At 44.7% G+C, this 21,511-nt stretch overlaps 2 protein-coding genes across 3 annotated transcripts; both read left to right on the top strand.

Annotated features, from left to right (window-relative positions):
• Positions 1-522: 522 nt before the first annotated feature.
• On the top strand, positions 523-4,778 carry LOC109742969 (protein ETHYLENE-INSENSITIVE 2). 2 transcript variants are annotated; one of them, XM_020302068.4, is made up of 7 exons: positions 524-942; positions 1,980-2,066; positions 2,224-2,337; positions 2,442-2,654; positions 3,097-3,273; positions 3,394-4,007; positions 4,084-4,778. In XM_020302068.4, the coding sequence occupies exons 1-7, from the start codon at positions 691-693 to the stop codon at positions 4,088-4,090; spliced, it is 1,464 nt and encodes a 487-aa protein (XP_020157657.1). In that variant the 5' UTR covers positions 524-690; the 3' UTR covers positions 4,091-4,778. The 2 variants fall into 2 exon arrangements, with proteins under 2 accessions (XP_040243656.1, XP_020157657.1); XM_040387722.3 differs by having other exon boundaries at positions 523-942; positions 3,097-4,007.
• Positions 4,779-9,533: 4,755 nt separating this feature from the next.
• LOC109742976 (uncharacterized) lies at positions 9,534-20,177 on the top strand. The gene is made up of 7 exons (XM_040387724.3): positions 9,534-9,772; positions 10,218-10,296; positions 10,398-10,487; positions 12,336-13,030; positions 15,433-15,517; positions 15,629-15,691; positions 19,722-20,177. Exons 1-7 carry the CDS (start codon positions 9,582-9,584, stop codon positions 20,055-20,057), a joined length of 1,539 nt encoding a protein of 512 aa, XP_040243658.1. The 5' UTR covers positions 9,534-9,581; the 3' UTR covers positions 20,058-20,177.
• The last annotated feature ends 1,334 nt before the right edge of the window (positions 20,178-21,511 follow it).

A 21,511-nucleotide genomic window follows, 5' to 3' on the forward strand; every position in this document is an offset into this window, starting at 1 on the left:
AGGGCCTTGGTCAGCTAATCGACGAGACGTAGGCTGTTGTACTAGGGTTGCGCCTACCCTTCTTACGCGCTTTTGCACATCTTGCTCACACCGCCTGTTGCGTATGTGCTTGCGAGACTACCGCAGTAACATTTAAACTCCATTCCTTCTATCAATGCAATGATACGCAAGCCTTTCGCGTATTCGCGAAAAAATCAGCTAAACGAGAGTAAAAACATATAGTATTTCCCACACCTAATCCCTCCTAGCACTTCCTCGTGTAAACTCCCGTTCCCGAAGGTTAATTACCAAATAGCGGTGGAGGCTTTTTCTGCGTCACATGTGTGGCATTCACCCTGAACCCCAGCGAAAGCATAAACTAGTCAGCCACCTCCATACGAAATGGCTGTTTCCCACGTGGCTTGTAGGTTTGTAGCGGCAAAAGCTCCACAGGTTTGTACCGGAAATACCCTCGCCGCTTGTCGTCCAGCCTCCGCCCTTATCCCCTTGCTTTATTTTTCTCCTCGCCGATCACCGCACTACATTCCCCGCTCGTCTCAGACTCCCACGCCATCACCCTCGAACCCTCTCAGCCGAACACGCCTCCTCCCACCTGCTTGAAGATATATATCGATCCCTGTGAACTTGCTCGACTGGTTCTGCTTCTGCTGGTGTTCCATCCAACTTGCTGGTGCTGCCGCGGCGGACGCGATGGAAGCTGTGCACGGCGTCGAGTCCCTCGCCGGCGGAGATGGCCGGCATCATGTCTCCCGTACCCTCGGGACGGCGCTGCTGATCTCGGTGGGGTACATCGATCTCGGCAAGTGGGTGGCCGCGGTTGATGCCGGGGCTCGCTTCGGGTACGACCTCGTGCTGCTGGTGCTCTTCTTCAACTTCTCGGCGGTTCTGAATCAGTATCTCTCTACTTGCATCGGCATGGTCACCGGCAAGAATCTTGCAGAGGTACATACCCAATTCTTTCCCTAATTCCTGCTACTCTTGTTTCCGAGAAGGGATCAGTCTCAAATATGGAAGTTAGTTCTGAGCCCGAGCTGATATGCTCCGGCTGTCCCCAGGTCAATTGCAAAAAAAAATTAAAAACCTACTAATCCCTCCATAGTCGTACTAACTCTGTATCAATTAACTTGGAACGAAGAGATAATTAATAATTAAAAAACAGAATTTATTTGGCAACAAACAACTATGTTCGCGTGTTCTAATTAACTGCCTTCAAAGTTTCGTGAATAAATAATATTTGGGGTGCTCTAAGAAAAAATAAATGAATTTCTTTACGGAAACAAAAATTCAGTTCTGAGTCTGAGCTCATACACCCCCGGATGAATAGTAAATTTTATAAAAATCCACTAATAAATAACCTGATTCTTGGCAAAAAGAAAATACGTTCGTGTGTTCTAATTACATTCAGTTTTTCTTGAATAAACGATTTGTGGTACGGCAAGAAAAAAGGTCGGCGACTACATATTCTCTTTCTTTTTAATCCAGAGAACCACAAATTAATTTCTTCATGAAATGGAAATTCAATTCGGAGCCTGAGCTCATATGCTCCTAGATGAATACTCCCTCCGCCCCACAATATAAGACGTTTTTGCAAGCTATGGACGGTGCAAGTCATTCCAGGTGTTTGGCCCGGCTATGGGGAGCCCGGTTGGGTGGCCAAAACTTGTCCGGGCACTGACTGGGCAGCCCGCTCAGGTGTTTGGGGCGGTTATCGGTAGTCCGGTTGTAGATGCTCTTAGGACACATAAACATGCTTGTTGCCAGAAAAAGTCGGATGTCATGTACTTAATTATTTGCACATGAGCTTGGGAGCCAAAACACCATCCTTCTCAAATATCCCAACGTGACAAAAGATGTTGCATTTTTCTTGCAGAGAAAGACTCTGTAGGTTCTTTTTGCAAGATACTACCTTGGATTTTGCATACTTTTCAGTTACAACCACCATCTGTTCTTACTTGGAATGTTTTTACATGAATTTCAAGATTTCCAGCCAGGAGTACAGCCAGTTCATATGTGTTGGCCTTGGTCTCCAGGCAGGGATGTCTTTGTTTACTTCCGAACTAACCATGGTACGTATGCACACAAACTTCAATATAACTGTTTTTGTCAATACCCTATTGTACCATATTTATTTTGCCATATTATGCGTATTGACTTTTTAACTAAGTTGTGAGGATGTGAGGATTCCCATCTAATTCTGAATATTTATTATTTTGGCTGTTTCAGATTTTGGGCATAGCAGTTGGATACAACCTTGTGTTTGATGTGGATGACTTTATCACGTCCATTATTTTTGCATGTGTTGTAATTAATGTATTGCCATATCTTTTATCCCCCAGGGTAAGTTTATTACTAACCATGCATCCACTAATTCTTAAAATGTTGACTTGTTCTAGTTCCTCTAATATTGTGTGCTTATGCTATATTATTTCTGCTCATTCTAGGACAAGAGGATGGCTGGAACGTTAAATGCATGCATAGCTGGATTTACGATTCTTTGTTTTGTGCTTGGTTTATTAATCAGCCAACCAGAGATTCCTCTCCATGTGAATGTGATGTTCCCTAAGTTGAGTGGAGAAAGTGCTTACTCACTGATGGCACTTATGGGCGCAAACATAATGTCACACAATTTTTATGTCCATTCGTCCATTGTTCAGGTATTTCACGGTGTTTCTTGCTCATACATTGTTAAACTTGTCCATGAATATTGATTTACATCTGAAGGTGCACTAGTGTCAAAGTTTTCCATTAAGAAAGGTCATGTTATTTCTGCAAATGGTGATGCATGTACTCATGGTGAGTCATATGGAGTTGTTCATAATGAATGATGATAGCAAAACTAGCATTGTTTATTTTCTGCTTTTTATGACGTTGTTAATACACCTATTTCAAGATTGAAAAAACCATTAAAATTTTGGTTATGGTGGTTCAGAGATATTTTGAAACATATCAGGTGATGCATACTTCTTTTTCCGGAAGATGGGACAAGAGCACTGTCTTTGCACTTTGCACACCTGATGGGATGTGGATCCCACTTTACTATTTATTCCTTCTTATTTGAGGTATCCTTTCATGTTAATTTGAATGTCATATATGCAGGTTCAGAGGGCTCATGTTCATACACTGGGTGCCCTGTTTCATGACCACCTTTTTTCAATATTATTTACTTTTACTGGGGTTTTTCTTGTGAACTATGTTCTGTTGAGCTCAGCAGCAGCGGAATCTAGTCACAATGTGATCCACACCTTTCACGATGCTGTCGAGCTAATGAACGAGGTTTGTGAGTCCTGTCTCCACAGTATCAATCCAACTCTTCGAATCACAAACATGACTTTTGGTGTTTTAATGGCGTGTTTAAAGAAGTCTTTAGTTTATTTGGATTCTTGTTTTCTGCAGATATTTACGAGTTCCATGGCACCACTTGTGTTGTTAGCGGTTCTTCTCTTTTCGAGCCACATCATCGCACTGACATCTGTTATTGCTAGCCATGTAGTTACAGAGCATTTCTTTGGCGCCAACCTGTCTCTGGTTGCGCATCATGTGCTACTTAAGCTTCTTTCCATGATTCCTGCTATCTATTCTGCAAAGGTAGCAGGCTCTGAAGGGGTATATCAGTTAATCATTCTGTGTCCAGTAATCCAGGCGTTTACCCTGCCTTCATCTGTTATTCCTGTTTTCCGCATCGCCTCATCAAGTTGGATAATGGGAAACTACAGGGTATCTCTGCGTGTTGAAATATTAGCCTCCCTTGCATTTTGTCTTACGTTGTTTATAAATATCATCTTCGCGGCGGAGATCCTGTTCGGTGACAGCGACTGGACAAACAGCCTGAAAGGGAACACTGAAACCCCTGTGCTAATTCCACATACTGTACTAATCCTAATGTCTTGTGCATCTATTGCTTTTGCACTCTTCCTGGCTGTTACCCCACTTAAGTCATCAAGTAGGGAAGCCGAAACTCAGGAGTTGTCTGTGCACTCTCAAAGAGAAGCGCCTGACGAAATTCAAAGGTATTCTAGCTATTGATGTTGTTCCAGGGGATAAATCGGCTTTGAACAAACACTGAAAGTTCTGAAACTAGTGCAGGTCCTGAGACCCTTGACGTCTGCCATCCTCGAGGAGTCAAAATCAGTTGTTAGGGTTGACTTTAGAGACTCAATACCAAAGGTCTCTACTGCCACCGCAGTAAAACAAAGTCAGCTAGCAGGAAATATCCAAATGAAGAGGGCGGCTGAGAGAAATGTTGAAGTAGAAGCAGATGTTTGCACAGACAAGGATAATCGGACTTGACATAATTGTCGAATTCGACAAGTCCATGCAAGCAGAAATTCAAACAAAGCAAATTTGGGCAGAGCTCCTGGAAATCTCAAAGTTCACATGACGTGGACACAGTGACCAGGTTCCATAGCTCTATGCAGTCAATTATGAACACCAGTTTGGTCCCAGCATCCATTTGGATAAATGTATGGTGTGCCAAGTGCTGAGCTGAATGGGGTATGGTGAACCCTGAGCAGTGAAAAGGGATCCTGGCATAGATTGCTCATCCATGTAGAGAAGATCCTTTAACGTCTTGGCATTGAAATTTAAGTTCAAGATTCCAGTGAATCATGCTCGAGGCCGATTAATATGAGGATAAAATGTGATAATGTGTCAGCTAAATTACTGTGCAGATGGAAGTTACTGTTGAGCATATATCTGTTTTCTATCATTCTCAGTTTATATTCCCCTGTTGATGTGAGGTTCTCAATAGAATAATAAACAAGAATAGTTATCCGTTGTCATTCTTCACAAAAATATTCTTCGATAAACCTGAGCCAGTTCTATTGGTCAGTCAATGTTTCTTCAGTGAATATATTGAGGCCAAACTCAGAGGGAAACGTTTGGAACCTGGTGGTACGTACACCGCTTACAAAAAATAGTAATTACAAAGAAGGATGAAAAATGATGAAAGTTTTTGGCTCAAACTTGATCAAGCTTGGCAGTTTTTCAACTTTTTGTGAAGAAATAACTTTCATGGTATTGTTGGTGAAAAAGATAAAATCAACACTATATTAGAGTTACTAATCAATCTTTTTGTCAGGTTTCGCCAAGATTTCTGATGGAAATTTTTCTTTGGCGAATTTTTTATATGAGTACGCCATTGGTCAAGTTTGTTTGAAAAAATTCGGATTTTTTTACTTCTTCCTGAATTGCTATTTTTTTTCTCATATGAGGTTCATTGACCCCAACCCCCCCCCCCCCCCCCCCCCCCACACACAGGTTCTGAGGGGTATTTTCTGGCAAAACTCTCACTATTCTACATCTCAGAATAGGCCTTCGCCCCGCTTTTAAATATAAAGCCATCCAAGCGATACAACATGAACACATTGAATTGTTATTAAATAAACACGTTGAACAATTTTTTTGAATATATGTTTGAACATCTTTTAAGTTCTATAAAAAGTTAATGTGGTACAAATATTATTTTTATATGTTATAAACTATTTTAAAAATTGTGCAAATACAATTTAGTGAACTGTCTAAAACAGGGCGTAACCAGCCTATGAATGGATGGTTAGGAGGACAATGGTGACCCCAGCCCACTAGAGTTTATGTTTTAGACTTGACATTGGTGCTCGCATTTTTCTGAATTTATTTCAGTCCTTCCGGCGATGTGCGTTCAACGGGAGGCGACATTCCCGTTGACTACGAAGGCAATTGTGGCGACTTTGTCATTCTCAAGATGATATGTCGGCTCAGTCTCTCGGAGGTGCTAGTAGAGCTAGGGTGTGCGTGCGTGCGTTCACAGGGGTGAATGTATGAGAAAACATGTTTTTTTGAATGTCTGAACATTTTGTTGATTAATATGAACATATTTTTAGATTTGTGACCATTTTATTTAAAATGCATAGTCAGTTTTCTTAAGCTGACTAAGCAAATTTCTAGGTATATATCAGACATTTTTAGTAAAATTATTATTAATATATTTATTTGTAAAATTTCTAAAAAAATAATTAAATAAAAAACTTAGAAAAAAATCTGCGTACCTACACTAGAGCAGGTGTTTTTTTATTTTGAGACAAAGAGCAGGTAAGGTGAATGTTCTCCCTCGTGCGCTGGGCCTGGCCCATCTAACAGCGTACTTAATGCGAGGGGGGGGGGGGGGGGGAGTTGATGTGTAGAATAAGGTCAACTCCATAACGAATCAAACAATAAAAGAAATACAACACAATAATATAAATTTATCAGATTTGAATAAACATATCCATGAGGCCACAAACCTCTTGGGCTCCATGGCACCATCATGGTAGAGAGAGAAATTATATTCCTAGAAACACCATCGAAGACCACAAATTATCATATATGAGGTGCCCTCACCTCTGAGCGCCGAGATGGGATAACGGAAGTCGGAGGCAAGGGACCGAATAAATCTCCAGTCACGCCTTTGGCTCTGCCAAACCCTAGCTATCTCGACGCATGTTTTATGGACACTGCTCTATTTTTTTAGAAAACTTTGATACTTTATTCATACACCAAAATTTATAGAAACATCTACTAATTTATCCTTGCTCATGCACCGATCTTGGTTTGGATCGGTTGACCGGCAATAAACATGGCCAAAGAATAACATCAAAATGTCTGAAATAGATTCAGAAAAAAATGAGCACCCATGTCAAGTTTAATATTTGAATCCAGATGTACGGCTTAACATAACCATTTATGCACCGCTTAGTTCATAAATAGTTAGGATTTTTGGTCAGCCAAATAGGTAGCAAAACAAGTTCTCAAAATGTACGCTTTTGCAACGCTGCTCAAGTTAACAGACGTTGTCAAGTAATAACCTTTCCTCGGTGTGTGGATACCTAGTTGTTGAGAGGCTGGTCGTAATGGGAGTATCATACACTAGTATTAGTATCATATATTAGTATATGATAAGTATCATATACTAGTGTGATACTATCTCACTAATGCATAGTATCATATATTAGATTTATACATTACCTTATTTATTGCCATGCATGACACATAGTAGCATAGCATTTATTATGATATGGTATCAAGATATGATACCCAACACTCTCTTTCTTCATTTAATTTGATGTCATCTTATCGAAGTTGCTTAGTTGACATGTATGCATGATACTACCTATATTACTCTCATTACGACCAGCCTAACGTACTTATGAAGGATAGGGAGTCTGTTCCTCAGATATTTAGTCGAGATCAAAATAGGATAGCAGATCAATCGGCTAATAATAGTCGTACACAAGTAGCTACTGCTGTGTGATTGCATTAGGGGTCACCTTGTGTATTGAAGACTTTCTGCCATTAGAATGTAATCCTATTAGAGCATCTCCAATAAATGATGTATATTTGAAGATGTAAAAGTGCTAGATATATAATTTATATTATCAAAAAATGCTTTTTACATCATCGAAAACACCCATCTCCAACAGATGATATATAAACTTTTTTGCAGGGGGAAAGGAGATTCTCATTACTCAAGGAGGCTTCTCAGCTAGATCCAAGTTTACAACAAATTCCAACCCAACAATAAGGCAGACTGCGGTACGAGGGTACAACGTACGACCATACGCGGTCAGCTCACGACTAACACCATGAGCGACTACAATGAGTATAAAAATGTCCCTAGCATCAAGAGCGGCTAATCCGCTCCTCTCCGCCTACCCCGTACGATGTTGTGATCTATCTATCAAGTGTTCTCTGAGCATCAACATTGCCTCCGCACCATCCATCTCAACCATAATAGGCAGACTCCTTCGAGTGTCCTGAGCATTGGGTGCGCTCAAGTACTCTGGACTAAACACATCTATCATAGTATTTACAAATTGTTTGACATACAAGATAGAAGTGCTTGCTGACATTGCCAAATTGCCGTCAATGTAGTCTGCTGGAACATCATAGACCATCATGCGCAAAGCTACAGTGACCTCAGTGTTGTGTCCAAGCAAACCGGAACAATGCTGAAAGGCTGGATCATGTTGCTTCACGGAATTGCAAATGTGGATGAACAAAATCCTGGACATCCTGAACCGGCGACAAAACTACCTTTATGGAAAAACGGGTGGTGTGCCAAAATAGTTGAGCATCAACCTCTCGAGCGCCTAAAGCCATTCACTTCGGATGAACTCACTGTCAAACACGGAACCGCAGTGCTTCGGCTTCTTCCTCTTGTGCATTTGTGCATCGCCACTAGCATAACAATGTCCTTTTCTTCGGTCATGTCGGTTTCCTCATCCGGCGAGCAATCTCCCATGAAAGAGGAGTGGCACGAGCTCATCTACAATAAAGAAATAACCTTCAAACTACATCTTCATGCCTGATAAAAATAAACACCTAGTTTACATGGTTGCCGGAATTTTGTCGAACACGTTGTGTGTGAGGTGGAAGAAACCGGCCGACGGCTGGTCGGAGCCTTGATGCTAGTCACGTAGGCTGTTGGGGGTGGGCGACGACTGCTTCAACGGTTTTTGGATGGCTAGTGGCTGTCGGAGGACTCTGCTTGCGGTGACGCAACACCGGCGGCAAGGACCGAAGAACCGCCCGCTTGACGGGGATGCGGTGGTCGCGCAGGCTGCCACTGTTAGCTCCGATGACGGGCGTGCTACCACATAAGGCGGTCGTGAGCTGTTAGAGCCATACGGCCGCCGGAGCTCTTGTGAACAGGGGAATCACCCGAAAAAAATGGTGACGGGGCGGATCCAAATCGGTTGGTCATCGGCGACTATGGCGGCGGGACTAGCGGGTGGGGATACTCAGCGGGGTCGAGGATGGACAGATGGGCAGCGACGGCTGTGTTTCCAAGCAGAAATTGCCGCCGGCGGGAGGTAGCTAGGCGAGCCGCAAGCAGTGGGAAGTGTCTCAATGGCAGCTAGGGCTTCGCGCGCGGCTGGCTATTTTACATCAAGCGGCAGCGGGTTATGTATATTTGTATCTCCAAGTGTTGTATTTTACATCTTTTGCAATAGGTCATGTATATTTTTACATCTACATCATTTGTTGGAACTTTGTTTTTAGGTGTTGGTGATGTAAAAAGTGATTATTTATACATTTAAATCATCTATTGGAGATGATTGATGCAATAAAACTCTCCTATTCTTAAAAACATACTCCCCGTGCTTCAACTATGACCATAAATTTAAACAACGAGACCGATTGCAACGGGAGCAAAAGTTATACCAGTGAATTCGTATTCAAAAGAAGTTTTTAATTATATAATTTTTTCTCGCACCGCCGTCGGTCTCGTTGGTTAAATTTATGATCAAAGTTGGACCTTGGAAAATGCTGGCGCACTATATTTTGGAATGGAGTTAGTAGGTTATTGGACGCGTCTAGCTACGAGTCAATGATTGCAAAAAATATATAATATTCTTATATTTTGTGTACAGAGGGAGTGGTACTGTAGTGGAATTAATACCCACCAAGCCAACTCTGGCCGAAAGCTTACTGACGAAGGAAGGAGTTGTACTACTTTCTGTCGGGAGTCAAAAGACGCTTGTCGTTCTCACCCCCACCCAACTCTCCCTCCTCCCCAATTCGAAACCCCAGAGAATCCTCGGTGGCTCCTATTCCGGCTCCATCCAATGTCGTCCCCGCCGCCCTTGTTCCGTATGGGGGAGACCGCCGACGTGGACGCGCCGCGTCCTCACGCCCCGGCCACTACAGGCGCAGCGGGAGACGTCGGAGGTGCCGATTCGTCCGGCGGTGAGGTCCAGGCAACGATCTGCCCCGGCTGCATGGTGCCTTGGAGCAGCGACGGCCCGCATCGGATCTGGTGAGCGAGGGCCTCCACCCCCACGGCCCCAGTGCATTCTCGTTGCTAATTTTTGTCTTCTCTGTCTCGCGGCCTCGCGGGCAGCCATGTCTGTCTCCTTTGGGATGGGATTGGGGGTTATTGCATATTAGTATTAGCACAGTGTCTATCGTCTCTGTAATGGAATGGGGGCTAGTAGCGCAGTATCGTCTCTGTTTTGGGTTTGGGGGGCATACATACACCGCTGCTAATTGGATACTGAAGAAGCTTGCATCTGTTATTATTCTTGTGGGGAACATTACTCTGATTCTGCTGTTTTTGCTCTTTTATTTTAGGCATATTAGTTCCCATTTTTCCATGTCAGATGCATACACCATGTGCGTTCATGGCTTCAAGTAAGAACTATGGGACTAGTGAGAATTAGGGATCACTGATCATCTCCTTTGTATGTGCTACATGCATGCAGTTGCATTCCCTGTGGCCATGTGTATGGCAGATCATGTCTGGAGAAGTTGTTGCCTCGTTCTGGCGAGGAGAGTGCCAAGGTACCATGAGTGATTCTGCACATACTCACTGAACAGATTCAATTGAGGATACCTACATCGAATTGCTCAACTTATGCATCAATGTTGTTCTTTCTAATCAGTGCCCTCAGTGTGCCAAAGGATTTGTGAAGAAGCTTATTATCAACCTCTACACACCAGAAAACATGTTGGAGGGTTGCTGCAGTCCGGAGGTCCTGTTTCTTTCATCCATTGTACATCTCCATAGAGATGTTCCGAGTTTATATTTATATTTTATAGTGACACACATTAGATGTAGGACGTTGATTTATCTCTCTCTATGTATATATGAAGTTGAAATCTAACGTCGTTATCGTGTATTAAGCTTCTTTTTATGACGATCCATTGTGCATATCTATAGATGTTGCTGAGGGTAACACAGATCAATTTTCAAATTTGATAGTTTATTTAATATATGACTTAATTTGTAGTTTAATCCGTTTCAAAAATAAATAAATTGAAACAATGCGTATGAACTTTAAAAGTATGCGCTATTTGATATTTGTTGTTAATTATCGAGGATTAAATATCTAGAATGTAATAAAATTTGTATATGTTTGGACAAAGTTCAGAAGTTGTGCATTAAATTGTATCAGTCACCTATTACTCGATATGGAAGGACATTCTGATTAATACTGTGCTATTTCATGTACAGCTTATTAATGCGTAGATAATTTCCATAATACTTTTATTTATGCGGACTGGGCCTATCAATCAACTGCTCATATTTAAATATTGCATTACCTCTAGTGTGGTAAGGTGGAGCACTGTAAAATATCTTAAAACTTTCATATTTTGCATCACTGTTTTGTGCGTCTCTAATAGTAGAAACGATAGTTTTCCTAACATCAGTCTGATTAGTCTACTTTCTCATTGAAACCGGCAAGAAAACAAACAAAAGTAGATCAGCATGAGGCACCAAATTTTTATGTTAATAACCTTTGCGGAAAAAAACACGGATGCATGATAGCAGTCTTGAATCTTCATAATCAAGGCAATTAAAAATAGTTTCCACTCATCCTGTACGGCTTACAGCAGGAATATATAGGTAACGTATACGTAACTTGATTTGAAGCAGAAACCTAATCTGCGATGGAGAAGAATAGGGCCAACAATGCTTTTCTCAGTCCTTGGTCTCTCACTTTGATTTCTGATTACATATGAAAACTTTTGACCTAAACATCATTTACTTTCTCTTTGGTACAAAATCATGTTGGTGAAGTAGTGGTGTATTTCATTTGAAATAAAAAATTAAGCAATACATCCATATATACAGTCCCTCTAAGCAAGGGTGGATTTCGCTTGTGGCATGTGGGCATAGTTATACAAATAAATTTATTACAGAAAATACAAGTATTCACTGCTAAGCCTAGTGGGAAAGTAGCATATCTTTCTTTGCCCATATGGAAGAATTGTGAATTCTCCGAATACATAATAATTATAGGGCAATGCATTATATACATGTATATCAGATAGTTACAACTTACAATAGAGCGCGTTAGGCGCGAAGGGCCAGCACAACATGCATTAGGTAAGCGCATGGGCTGTGGTGGCCGTGGCGACTGGTGCTGGCGCTGACTGAGCCGCCGTAGGACTCGGGCGTGCTTGGGTTGATACTGTTTTCCAACACTTATAGTTGCAGCACTTTTGACCTTTTTCTGGTCTAAAAATGACATGTTGATCTTTTCACCATTCTGTGGGTTTTTTTGGAAAAGGAGGTTGGATTCATCTTTTTTCATGTTGGATGTCTTCTAAACCCATCCTTATACCTGATATTACATTTGAAGATTTCTCCCTATCTAGTTAGTACTTAGTAGTAATGAAAAAGTAAATTACTTCATTTTTTGATTTGGTAACCAGACACTGAAGAACAGTGCTCTAAACTTATAGTCAACTGTAACATTTTCCACATGAAACAAGATTTTTTATGACAACTACTATCATTGTTAGGATGTTCCTTTAGTTTCATATTGATTTTAGCTCACAAATTCATCTTTTGCTCAATTGACCTGCCACTGCAGGAAATTCAAGCGTACTACGAGCCTATATTTGCTGCAGTAATTACGGAACATCCAGACTATAATGTTGTTGAGGAACCATCCAGTGATTCTACATGTAATGAGATGCGGCAATTGTTTACAGAACGGATGGCTCAGATAGAGGGAACAGTGAATGAACAAATGACAATGGCTAAGGCTAACTTGATGTTAATGAAGGAGCGATTGAAGAAGATGGCTGAACAAGAAAAGATGGTACCGAAGGATGTGATAGACTTCCTGGAGCAGAATTGCGCTCACCTGATGATTCGTATGTCGTGCTTGTTCCCGTCTTCGTCAACACGTGGTATGGAAGACATGGAGCTTGCAGATGTCGAAATAGTGGTCAGAGAGGGACCATATAACCATGCTGTGGAAGTCAATGAACAGGGTAGCAGAGGCAACGAGGTGAACCATACCACATTGGTTTCGGGTGGGGTGACCAATGGCTCATATAGACGAGAGGTTGAGGAAGTGGACAGCAGGCACTTTGGTGACAGTGCCAACTCTGAGAACTACAATGTCAGTGACTCCAACAAAGAAGCAAATGGGATGTTGCCGAGTATGAATATGGAGGCTGCAGCTGAAGGTGGTGAATGCGTCGAGACCAAGCCAGCAGCAAGGCCAACCTGCTCTATCTGTATGGAACCTTGGACCTCCACTGGAGTGCATCACATCTGGTGAGGAAGATACTTTCAACTATCGGTTTATTTTTTTGGATACATACTACTGAACGGCCCCTTTGTCTACCAAGAGACCATGATCTTGTGTTCAAATTGAGACCCATGTGGATATAACTTCAGTGATGTGTTGCTTTGGTGCTCTCCCCTTCCCCCCTCGCGTCGCTCCCGCGATCGACTGAGGGGGAAAACTCTAGCCGCCGGAGCTGTTCTCCCACCTCCCCATCCCCCCTGGCTGCTGCCGGTCCGTGCTGCCGAGCAAAGCCCGGTCGGTGCTGGCGGCGCCAGGGCCTCTTCTCCTCTCCGTGCGCGGAGGCTCGGCGTGGGCCGACGGTCAAGGGCGGAGACGCGACGCCGGGCTAGGGCGTGGAGGCGCGCATGCGAGCTTGGGGTGGTTCTTAGCGGGCCGTCTCAAGCGTGGAGGCCTGGCTAGGCGGTTGTTCGGGCCTGGGGAGCGACGGCCGGTAGGGGTTCTGCCCAAATCTGCTCGTTGAGATCCAGGGGAGCCTCGTGGTGGCCGCCGGTGCTGGCGGCATGGGTGTTATGGCTCTGGTGGTGGTGGCCTGCCTCCGATGGTGTGGCGGCAGGGGTTGCGGGCTAGTGGTAGGCGCGGTGATGTTGTGGTGTCTGCCGGGTCGTTGTTGGTGGCGTAGGGGAGTGGTGGTCGCCCCCCTTCTCCTAGTGAAGGGCTAGCGATGCATGTCGCCGGCCTTTTGCTGAACGGCCGGCACCGACTACTCATGTGGTGGTGGCTGTTTCGGATTTGGGGCTTGTGCTCAGGTGGACTAGTTTGGACCCGATGCGGGTCGGAGGTCTCGCTCCCGGTAGGCTGGGTTAGGCATGGTCCGAGTGGTACTCACGAGTGACAAGGTCCTTCTCCATGTGCGGTGGTCGTCGGTGGCTGTCGGAATACTACTACATGGTCGGCTAGCTCGGCTTTCGCGGCAATGGGTTGTGAGCTTGCTTGGCAACGGCCATTGGTAGTCACAGGGACCTGTCCCCCCCTCCCCCCGGTCCATGAGGACTGATGGGGGATGCAGGCGTGGACACCTCCTGTCCACCCAGGCTCCGGGACTGATGCCAGGCTAGGAGTGAAAGGAGTCTCCATTCACTCTTTCTACCGTGGTTGGGTTGCTTTGTTGGGGGTCATTGGCAGTTTCTCGGACATGGATGCCAGGGAGGCGGCTCCGGATGGAGGTCCACGTGGATGGATCTCCAGTGGGCTCCATGTTAGTGGTGGTGGTTATCCCTCTTGGTCGTGTGGGCGGTGAAAGGTGCAGTGGTGGGTGGCTCGGGCGTTCGTTTGCAGGGACGACACCCTGATCTGGACCTAGGGAGCTGGTCTCATCGAGTTTTCCTTGAAGACCTTGTGGTGGCACGGGGAGCTACCGAGTGAAAGCTCTGCCCCTTGGCACCAACGATGGTGATGCTCGAGGGCGTCGTTCTCTTCCTGAAGACGTTGTCGAGGTGCTCCTATCTTTGTTAGGGTTCCGGGTGAAGACCCTTGTCCGTTCTGGACTCGGGAGCGGCGACACTTTGCACCGTTATTCCTCTTGAGGGCTTTGTCATGGAGCCTAGGTGTGTTAGGGCGTAGTGGGACATTGTATTCAGTTCTTCCTATTTTCTTTTCCGGTGGCGTTGCGTGATCCGGTTATCCGAAGATCGGTATTGTGGGGGCTGCCTCACCATCTTGTATCATCCAGCTCTGTACTCTGTTCGGATGTTGCTTTAAATTTAAAGTGGGGCGAAAGCCTATTTTGAGATGTCCAACTTTGGTTATATCTTCCCCATGTTGGGATTGAAATGTGAACATCACAGTATACGTAGTAGCCATCGGTTGTGGGTCATCACAGTAACTACTACTACTAGTGGATGTACTTTGAATTTTTTATAATGCACCAGCTTTAACATTCCATTGTTTTTGCGATACGTTTTCCTCATTGAAAAGAGCACCACTTGTGTTTTGAGTAATAGTTAAGATTTAATTTTATGATAGGTTATCTGTAGCCAATGGATTAGTGAGAATGTTTCTTTCTCACCATCAACTAGACAACTACTATAGGGCATAGTTTCAATTTTGGCTTAATCTCTTTCCTCTAGTTGAATTATTGCAGATCATGAATTCATTATCCACGTGACGTAATTTGGTTAGGTGATCTCAGTGTATGTAGTTTAGGAAGGTTGGGTTGAGGTTCTGAGGAGGTGGCAGCAGGCGACCACTTAGTGTACGACAGCAAAGCTGCCGCTGGTAGAGCTTTGTTGGACCTTTCATGGTGCTTGTTGTATTTTGTGTCTTCGTGATAAGATCAGCCATTTTTTCTTCTATTTTTCTTGGTGCTAGATTTTACACATGTACGCATAAATGCGGCTGCTCTAGATCATCTCCTATCTCCCACATGCAGTTGCATTCCTTGTGGACATGTCTACGGCTGGTCATGCCTCATAAGGTGGGTCAAGTACCAGCTTTCTGACAATGGGAGTGTAAAGGTAACATGCATTATTGGATAAATACGTCATATTAACAGATTTCACGAAGCATGATGATATGTGCACATGAAATTGCTAATCTTATGCACGAATATTTATCTTTCTAATCAGTGCCCTCAATGCGGGGAAGGATTTGAAGCCATGCCAATCAACCTCCATGCGCCATTTTGTCAGGTTCTGATTCTTTTTTCTGTTGTACTCTCATAGGGTATTGCATTGTGGATCATTACTTTATTTGGTATCTCTTATAGTAGAAACAATAGTTGCCTCTATCACCAGTCCGGATCAGCTCCTATTCTAATCCATTAACTGCTGGCCCACACTCTTGTGCTATGTCGGTTGTAGCATTTGACTTTGCCAACCCTAAAAAAAATTGACTTTGCCATGGCGACAGCACTTGTATCAATCCATGTCTTAAAAGTAAATATGACCGGATAGTTATGACATGTATTCAGCATTATAAATGTTCTCAAACTGTATGCTTGATCCACGATAGCTTTTAGTTGATAAAGTGTTCAGATTGTTTTTCAATACCGTATGTCTCAACAACAAAAGTTATACTTTGTGAACATAATTTTTACACTAGACACTAATAGTGATGAGAAAATTATGTCAGTGATACTAATCTCCTGTGCAATTTTCACTATGCCTTTCCATTTCAGCTATTTATGAAAATGCCTTTGCTTTTTGGCACTGCTGTTGCTTTGAGGCCATTGCTTTAGAGCAGTACACACATCCAGTCACGAGGAAGATGACCCTGCTATCGTCATGTTCCCTGCATACTAGTATCCAAATTGGGGCATTTTTCCCTGCCGTCAGCGTAGTCGATCTCCACCTTCGTCTAGTTGCTCGCTCAATTTCTCTTTCACAAAACTTCGGGACAACACCATTAATGTACACCTTTTTGTAAATTTTTCCATTTTGTGATGGACCCCATCACCTAAGCGCCCCTCCCGAGCATGATGCTCTGTTTTGTTGGCCCCGACCTCTCTCTCTCTCTCTCTCTCTCTCTCTCTCTCTGGGTAGAGTTATTTTCGTCAATACATGTCGCACTAACGAAGAAATGGAAGATAAGAAAAATGTTATACTGTCCCCAGCGTCGCCCGAATCTAGCGACATGGAGGAATTCTAGCTGCTGCCACCTCAGGAGTTGCCAGCGAAGCCATGGTAGCGGCGGGGAACGTGTTGGCGGGGCACGCGTGTTCTCTGTTGTGGTCTCCGGGGAGATGCGCAGAGTGGCGGTGTTCCTTGTGGCGGAATGTGTCGCGGCCCGACAACACTCAGGCGGTGGCGGGCCTGGCTGGTGATGTCCTCCTACGTGGAGGCATCATCGCCCTTGCTTGGATGGTGCGTGGTGGGTGGCCATGGCGGCTCGATATGGTTCTGCCAGATCTAGATGGTGGCGATGGGAGCTGCCTAGGCTCCACTCTGGATGCGCCTGGGTGGGACAGTGGGTGCAGTACGTGTGGAGCGATGGTGGCCGGTGATCCAACCCATATCCATTATGGTCCTTGGAGGTGGACGGCGGCATCCCGATGCGCGTGTGGGCGGGTGTGCAGCGCCGGTATTGGGTGCAACGGGTGAGACCGGGCTGCGGGCGGATGCTATGGTGGCGGTGTGAAGTTGTGCTCCGGCGTGCTCGGGCAGGCTGCACCGGTGTTATGGCGTGCGGGCTCCCTTGGGAGACGTGAGGTGTCCTGGTGAAACTATGTTGTCGTCGGATTGATGTCGATAGCCATGAGCATGGCGTTGTGTGAGCTCGCTCGAGCCATGGCTAGTGGACTATGTCCGAGGGTTTGCTCGATGACGGCCATCGGCGGTAACTGGGTAGTGTTTCCCCCCATCCAGCAGGGCTAGGTGGAGCCGCGGGTGTCAACGCTTCCTACTCTGGAGGCTTGTATGTCGACTTGGTGGCTGATGACGGGCGAGGATGAGAAGGAAGTGACCTTTTCTCTTCCTATTGTGGTTCGTGTGCTGGGTTGTGGACGATTGGTGGTGGCTTGAGTCTTGGATGCCGGGGAGGCTTCCCTGGGTGGAGGTCCGCATATTTCTCTCTCCGGCGGGCATCCTGGCGGTGGCGGTGGCTATGCCTCAAGGTCGTGTGGGTGGCAAGAGGTGTAGTGGTGGGGGCCTCGGGATCACACTCTGTTATTGACAGTGGTGGCACCCAGATATAGATCTAGAGGTCTGTGCTCGTCGTTGATGTCCTTGGTGCCTTGTGGTGGCGACGCTTTGTGCCATTTTCCCTCATGAAGGCGTTATCATGGAGCTTAGGTTGTCTAGGACGTATCATGGCATTCTATCTAGGCCTTCCTATATTTGTTCTCGGCAATGTAGCCGCGTGCGTCTGTGTTGTCCGGTTATCCCATGATTTGCTCTGCATGAGGGCCTCCTTGCTAGCTAGTATCGTTCGGCCATGTACTTCGGTTTGTGCTTTATATACTGATCGCCGTTGGGCACCGGTCGACCGGACGAAATTTCAAATGGTCACCGCATGGCCATTTGATTTGAGCCCCAATCCCAACACAGTTGGATTTTGCCTTATCATCTCCTTCATTACGGTTGGATCGACTGTGATCGTCGCCTTTGTTCTCGGCAGCGCCATCGTCATGGCGCTCCTAGCCTCCGCTGTCAGTTGCAGCTCTCGGTCGCCGCTGTTGCCGTTTCTATCTTGCTGCTGGAGGCCATCAGAGCACACATTATCTCGCTGATGTAGCGCTTGCCCCCTGCAGTTGCAGCAATTGTGTGTGTTACTCCACCCCCCCCCCCCCCCCCCCCCCCCACCGTTGCCATTGAAGCATTGTCTGTCCCGCTTCAACATCGACGACGCCGGGCATCGACGGTTGAAGCTCACAATGTGTGCCACCTCCAGCATCCCATCACCCCCATCTGCTGGTTCCAATAAAAAGAAATGTCGGTTGTGCAAAAAAAAAAAAAAAACAGCCGGTCACAGCAAAAACCACCATCGGTCCCAACAAAAACCTTCATCCCATCATCGCCATTTGCTAGTTTCAGCAAAACGAATCACTAATTCCAGCAAAAATGAATCAACAATTTCAGCAAAAATCAAGGCCATCACAGCGAAAACCACCGCCGGTGCGAGCAAAACCCATCATCGTTCCAGCAAAAATTACCGCCACCGTAGCAAAAAGACACCATTGGTTCCAGAATCAGGCTTCCTTGGTTCCAGAACCATTGCATCCCCGCCGGCCGGTCGCCGTCGTCGCATCTTTTCGATGGCCGGTTCAGCTTTTCCGATGGCCGGGTTGAAGCACAAAACAATGTGACGACCGCCATTTTACTACACGCATGGCCGGTGATCTGTCGGACACTACTTTGGTTCGAGCATCGGCGCTAACAGCGCATCGCCGGGTGCAACACCCAATTGTAGCTTCTTTTTGCGCTGCTTGTAGCTCTGCGTGTTGACCTCTTTCAGCCACCACCGCGGCGCTCGCGGTGGCACACATGATGACGGTAGGCTTCATGGGGGCACATCCGTGCAGTAGCTCTTGGGAAGGGGCGACCGGGTGAAGGAGCGGCAGTAGCAGTGGCGAAGCGGCGATGGACGAAAGGATCGGGAAGGGGGACGGTTCCTGTGTCGAAACATCTGGCAAGGGAGAAAAGATACTTTACTGGCAGTTGTGTGGGCCCACGGGGACGACGTGGCTCGCGTACGCGAGTGCTGCGCGCGTGACAAGCGAGTCGACCAGCCGAAGCTTTGGCCGGCCGACCAATTAGATTCGTTTACCTATCTATAAAGCAGGACAGAAGCCTGTTTCGTAAAATGGAAGATAATGGCCAACATGAGATTGAGATGTCAGTGGCAAAGATGCATGTAGTTTCAACGGAGTAATGGCATTTTGATAATTAGACAAAAGCAGTGGCATAAGCAGAATTGCAGAATGACTGGCGGCATTGACATAAATTTTTCATTTGTTTTTCTATATATTAAGCCCATTATGTGTTAATATGTAGTGATGCAAACTATCATGGTTGGGACTTCATCTGTTATGTTTGCGTCCCCATTCGAAAACCACTCAACCAACCAATGTCCTGTAAACCGCCTTATCTTCGGTTGGTTGCTGAAGGGACATTAAGAATTCAATTGCTATGCTCAGTTGTAACATGTTGAATAGATTCCTTTTGCTGGATGTTCATTATATCTCACAGGTTCTTCTTTTGCCCAATTAACTTGCCTCTGTAGGAAGTACATGGGTATTATGAATCTAAGTTTGCTAAGATCGGGGCATCGATACAAGACCGTATGCTGTATGCAGAATTAACTTCTCACTTAGAAGAGCTAAGAAAGCTTCAGGATGCAGAACTGCGTGCACTACTTGACAGTCATTTTGCTGAGATGGAAAGCGTGGCGACTGTACACGTGGCACTGGCTAACGCTAGGTTGATGTCCATGAAGGAGCAGATGAAGAAGATGGCTGAAGAAGGCGAGGCGACAACGGAGGATCTTGTCGAATTCATGGAACTGAATTGCCATCAACTCTTTCCTACCCTACCTAGCGTACCCCCATGCCCCTTCTGATCAAAGCTGGTGAATTGTTTATTTTGTGCAACTCGGCGAACTGGTTACCATACTCTACAAAATATTGTGTATTTCTTCTTCATGATATTTACTGTGATGTCGGAGGACTCTTTGGTTTGACTTCATCTTTTGTCAAGTAGTACATGCTAGCTGGCTAGTTAGCTGGAGCTAGTGTCGAGACGTTGTATAAGCAGTAATGGTGTTTCAAACTGTCAGAAATATGCACTACTTCTTAGTCCCTCCATTCCTAAATATAAGTCGTTAGGTTAGCAAGTGGACTGCGAAGTTCCTTCTGGGTCACATCACATGTGTCCCATACACCCTAGACCCTATTGAAAACATAAGTTGTTGTGCACTCCCATACGAAATGGTTGTTTCCCAGTTAGCTAGCGGCAAAAACTGTACTACTCGATCCAGCCTACCCCCATGCCCCTTCTGATCAAATCTGGTGAATGGTTTGTTCTGTACCATACTCTACCGCATATTATTATTTCTACTTCATCATATTTACTGTGATGTCTGAGGACACTCTGGTTTGACCTCATGTTTTGTCAAGTACATGATAGCTAGATAGTTAGCTGCAGCTAGTGCCACCAAGTCATCCTGGGTCGAGATGTGGTATAAACACTAGTGGTGTTTCAAACTATCAGAAATATGTGGTAATTCATACTTATTTTTTTAGGAACACTCATGTTGGCAAGGAATTTGTTGAACATGGTTCCACACACACCCTTATGAATAGTAAATTAGAGATAAATACATGAAATAAAAAAATTGGGTTTATACACGACCGGTACTCGCGTATGAAGTTTCACCAAAAAGTGACTTATGTGCTATCCAGGGCAAAAATGACAAAATCAAAGCCATATTAAAAACACTATTTGATTAATAGTATGGTCCCAATTGTATTTATCTGGTTCCAATTGTATTTTTACTAGTTTCATTTCTTCGAAAATTCACAAGTGAGTAGAGTGGTCTACCAAGTTGGATACCCCAATAATTCTGATTTTTTGGAATTTTCTAGTATTTTTTTCAAATTTACTACTCATATGGGTGCGATGGAATCGTGTTCATTTCTGTATTTTCGCACTCTTGTTCTATTTTTCATTTCATATTTTTCCGGTACATGGAAATTTTGTATCACACTCATCTTAGGTATCTCCAACGCAGACCCCTAAAACAGAGACGGTATACGTCTGCGGATGCTGCGTCCGCGGATAGTGATACAGGAGCCGGCCGTCCAACCGTGTCAACATAAATTTCAAACGGTATTTGAACAGACCAAATAATTTTCATGCATATCAGATTCATTTAAACCAGACCAATTAATTACATTTAAACCGGACCAAATTTATTTCATTTAAACCAGACCAAATTCATCACCACGGGTGTCATTTCTTCTTGAAAATTCACGCGTGATTAGAATGGTCAACCAAGTTTGATATCCCAAAATT

Source organism: Aegilops tauschii, chromosome 4 (genome assembly GCF_002575655.3).
Source record: "Aegilops tauschii subsp. strangulata cultivar AL8/78 chromosome 4, Aet v6.0, whole genome shotgun sequence".
In the NCBI taxonomy this organism is placed as follows: domain Eukaryota; kingdom Viridiplantae; phylum Streptophyta; class Magnoliopsida; order Poales; family Poaceae; genus Aegilops; species Aegilops tauschii.

What these genes read in the sequence shown, in the direction of transcription:
- LOC109742969 (XM_040387722.3), top strand. Translation starts at nt 691, where the DNA reads ATGGAAGCTGTGCACGGCGTCGAGTCCCTCGCCGGCGGAGATGGCCGG. An exon ending in CCGGCAAGAATCTTGCAGAG is followed by an intron (nt 943 to 1,979) that starts GTACATACCCAA and finishes ATGAATTTCAAG; the next exon opens with ATTTCCAGCCAGGAGTACAG. An exon ending in TTACTTCCGAACTAACCATG is followed by an intron (nt 2,067 to 2,223) that starts GTACGTATGCAC and finishes TGGCTGTTTCAG; the next exon opens with ATTTTGGGCATAGCAGTTGG.
- LOC109742976 (XM_040387724.3), top strand. Translation starts at nt 9,582, where the DNA reads ATGTCGTCCCCGCCGCCCTTGTTCCGTATGGGGGAGACCGCCGACGTG. An exon ending in CTGGCGAGGAGAGTGCCAAG is followed by an intron (nt 10,297 to 10,397) that starts GTACCATGAGTG and finishes CTTTCTAATCAG; the next exon opens with TGCCCTCAGTGTGCCAAAGG. An exon ending in TCCATGCGCCATTTTGTCAG is followed by an intron (nt 15,692 to 19,721) that starts GTTCTGATTCTT and finishes TTGCCTCTGTAG; the next exon opens with GAAGTACATGGGTATTATGA.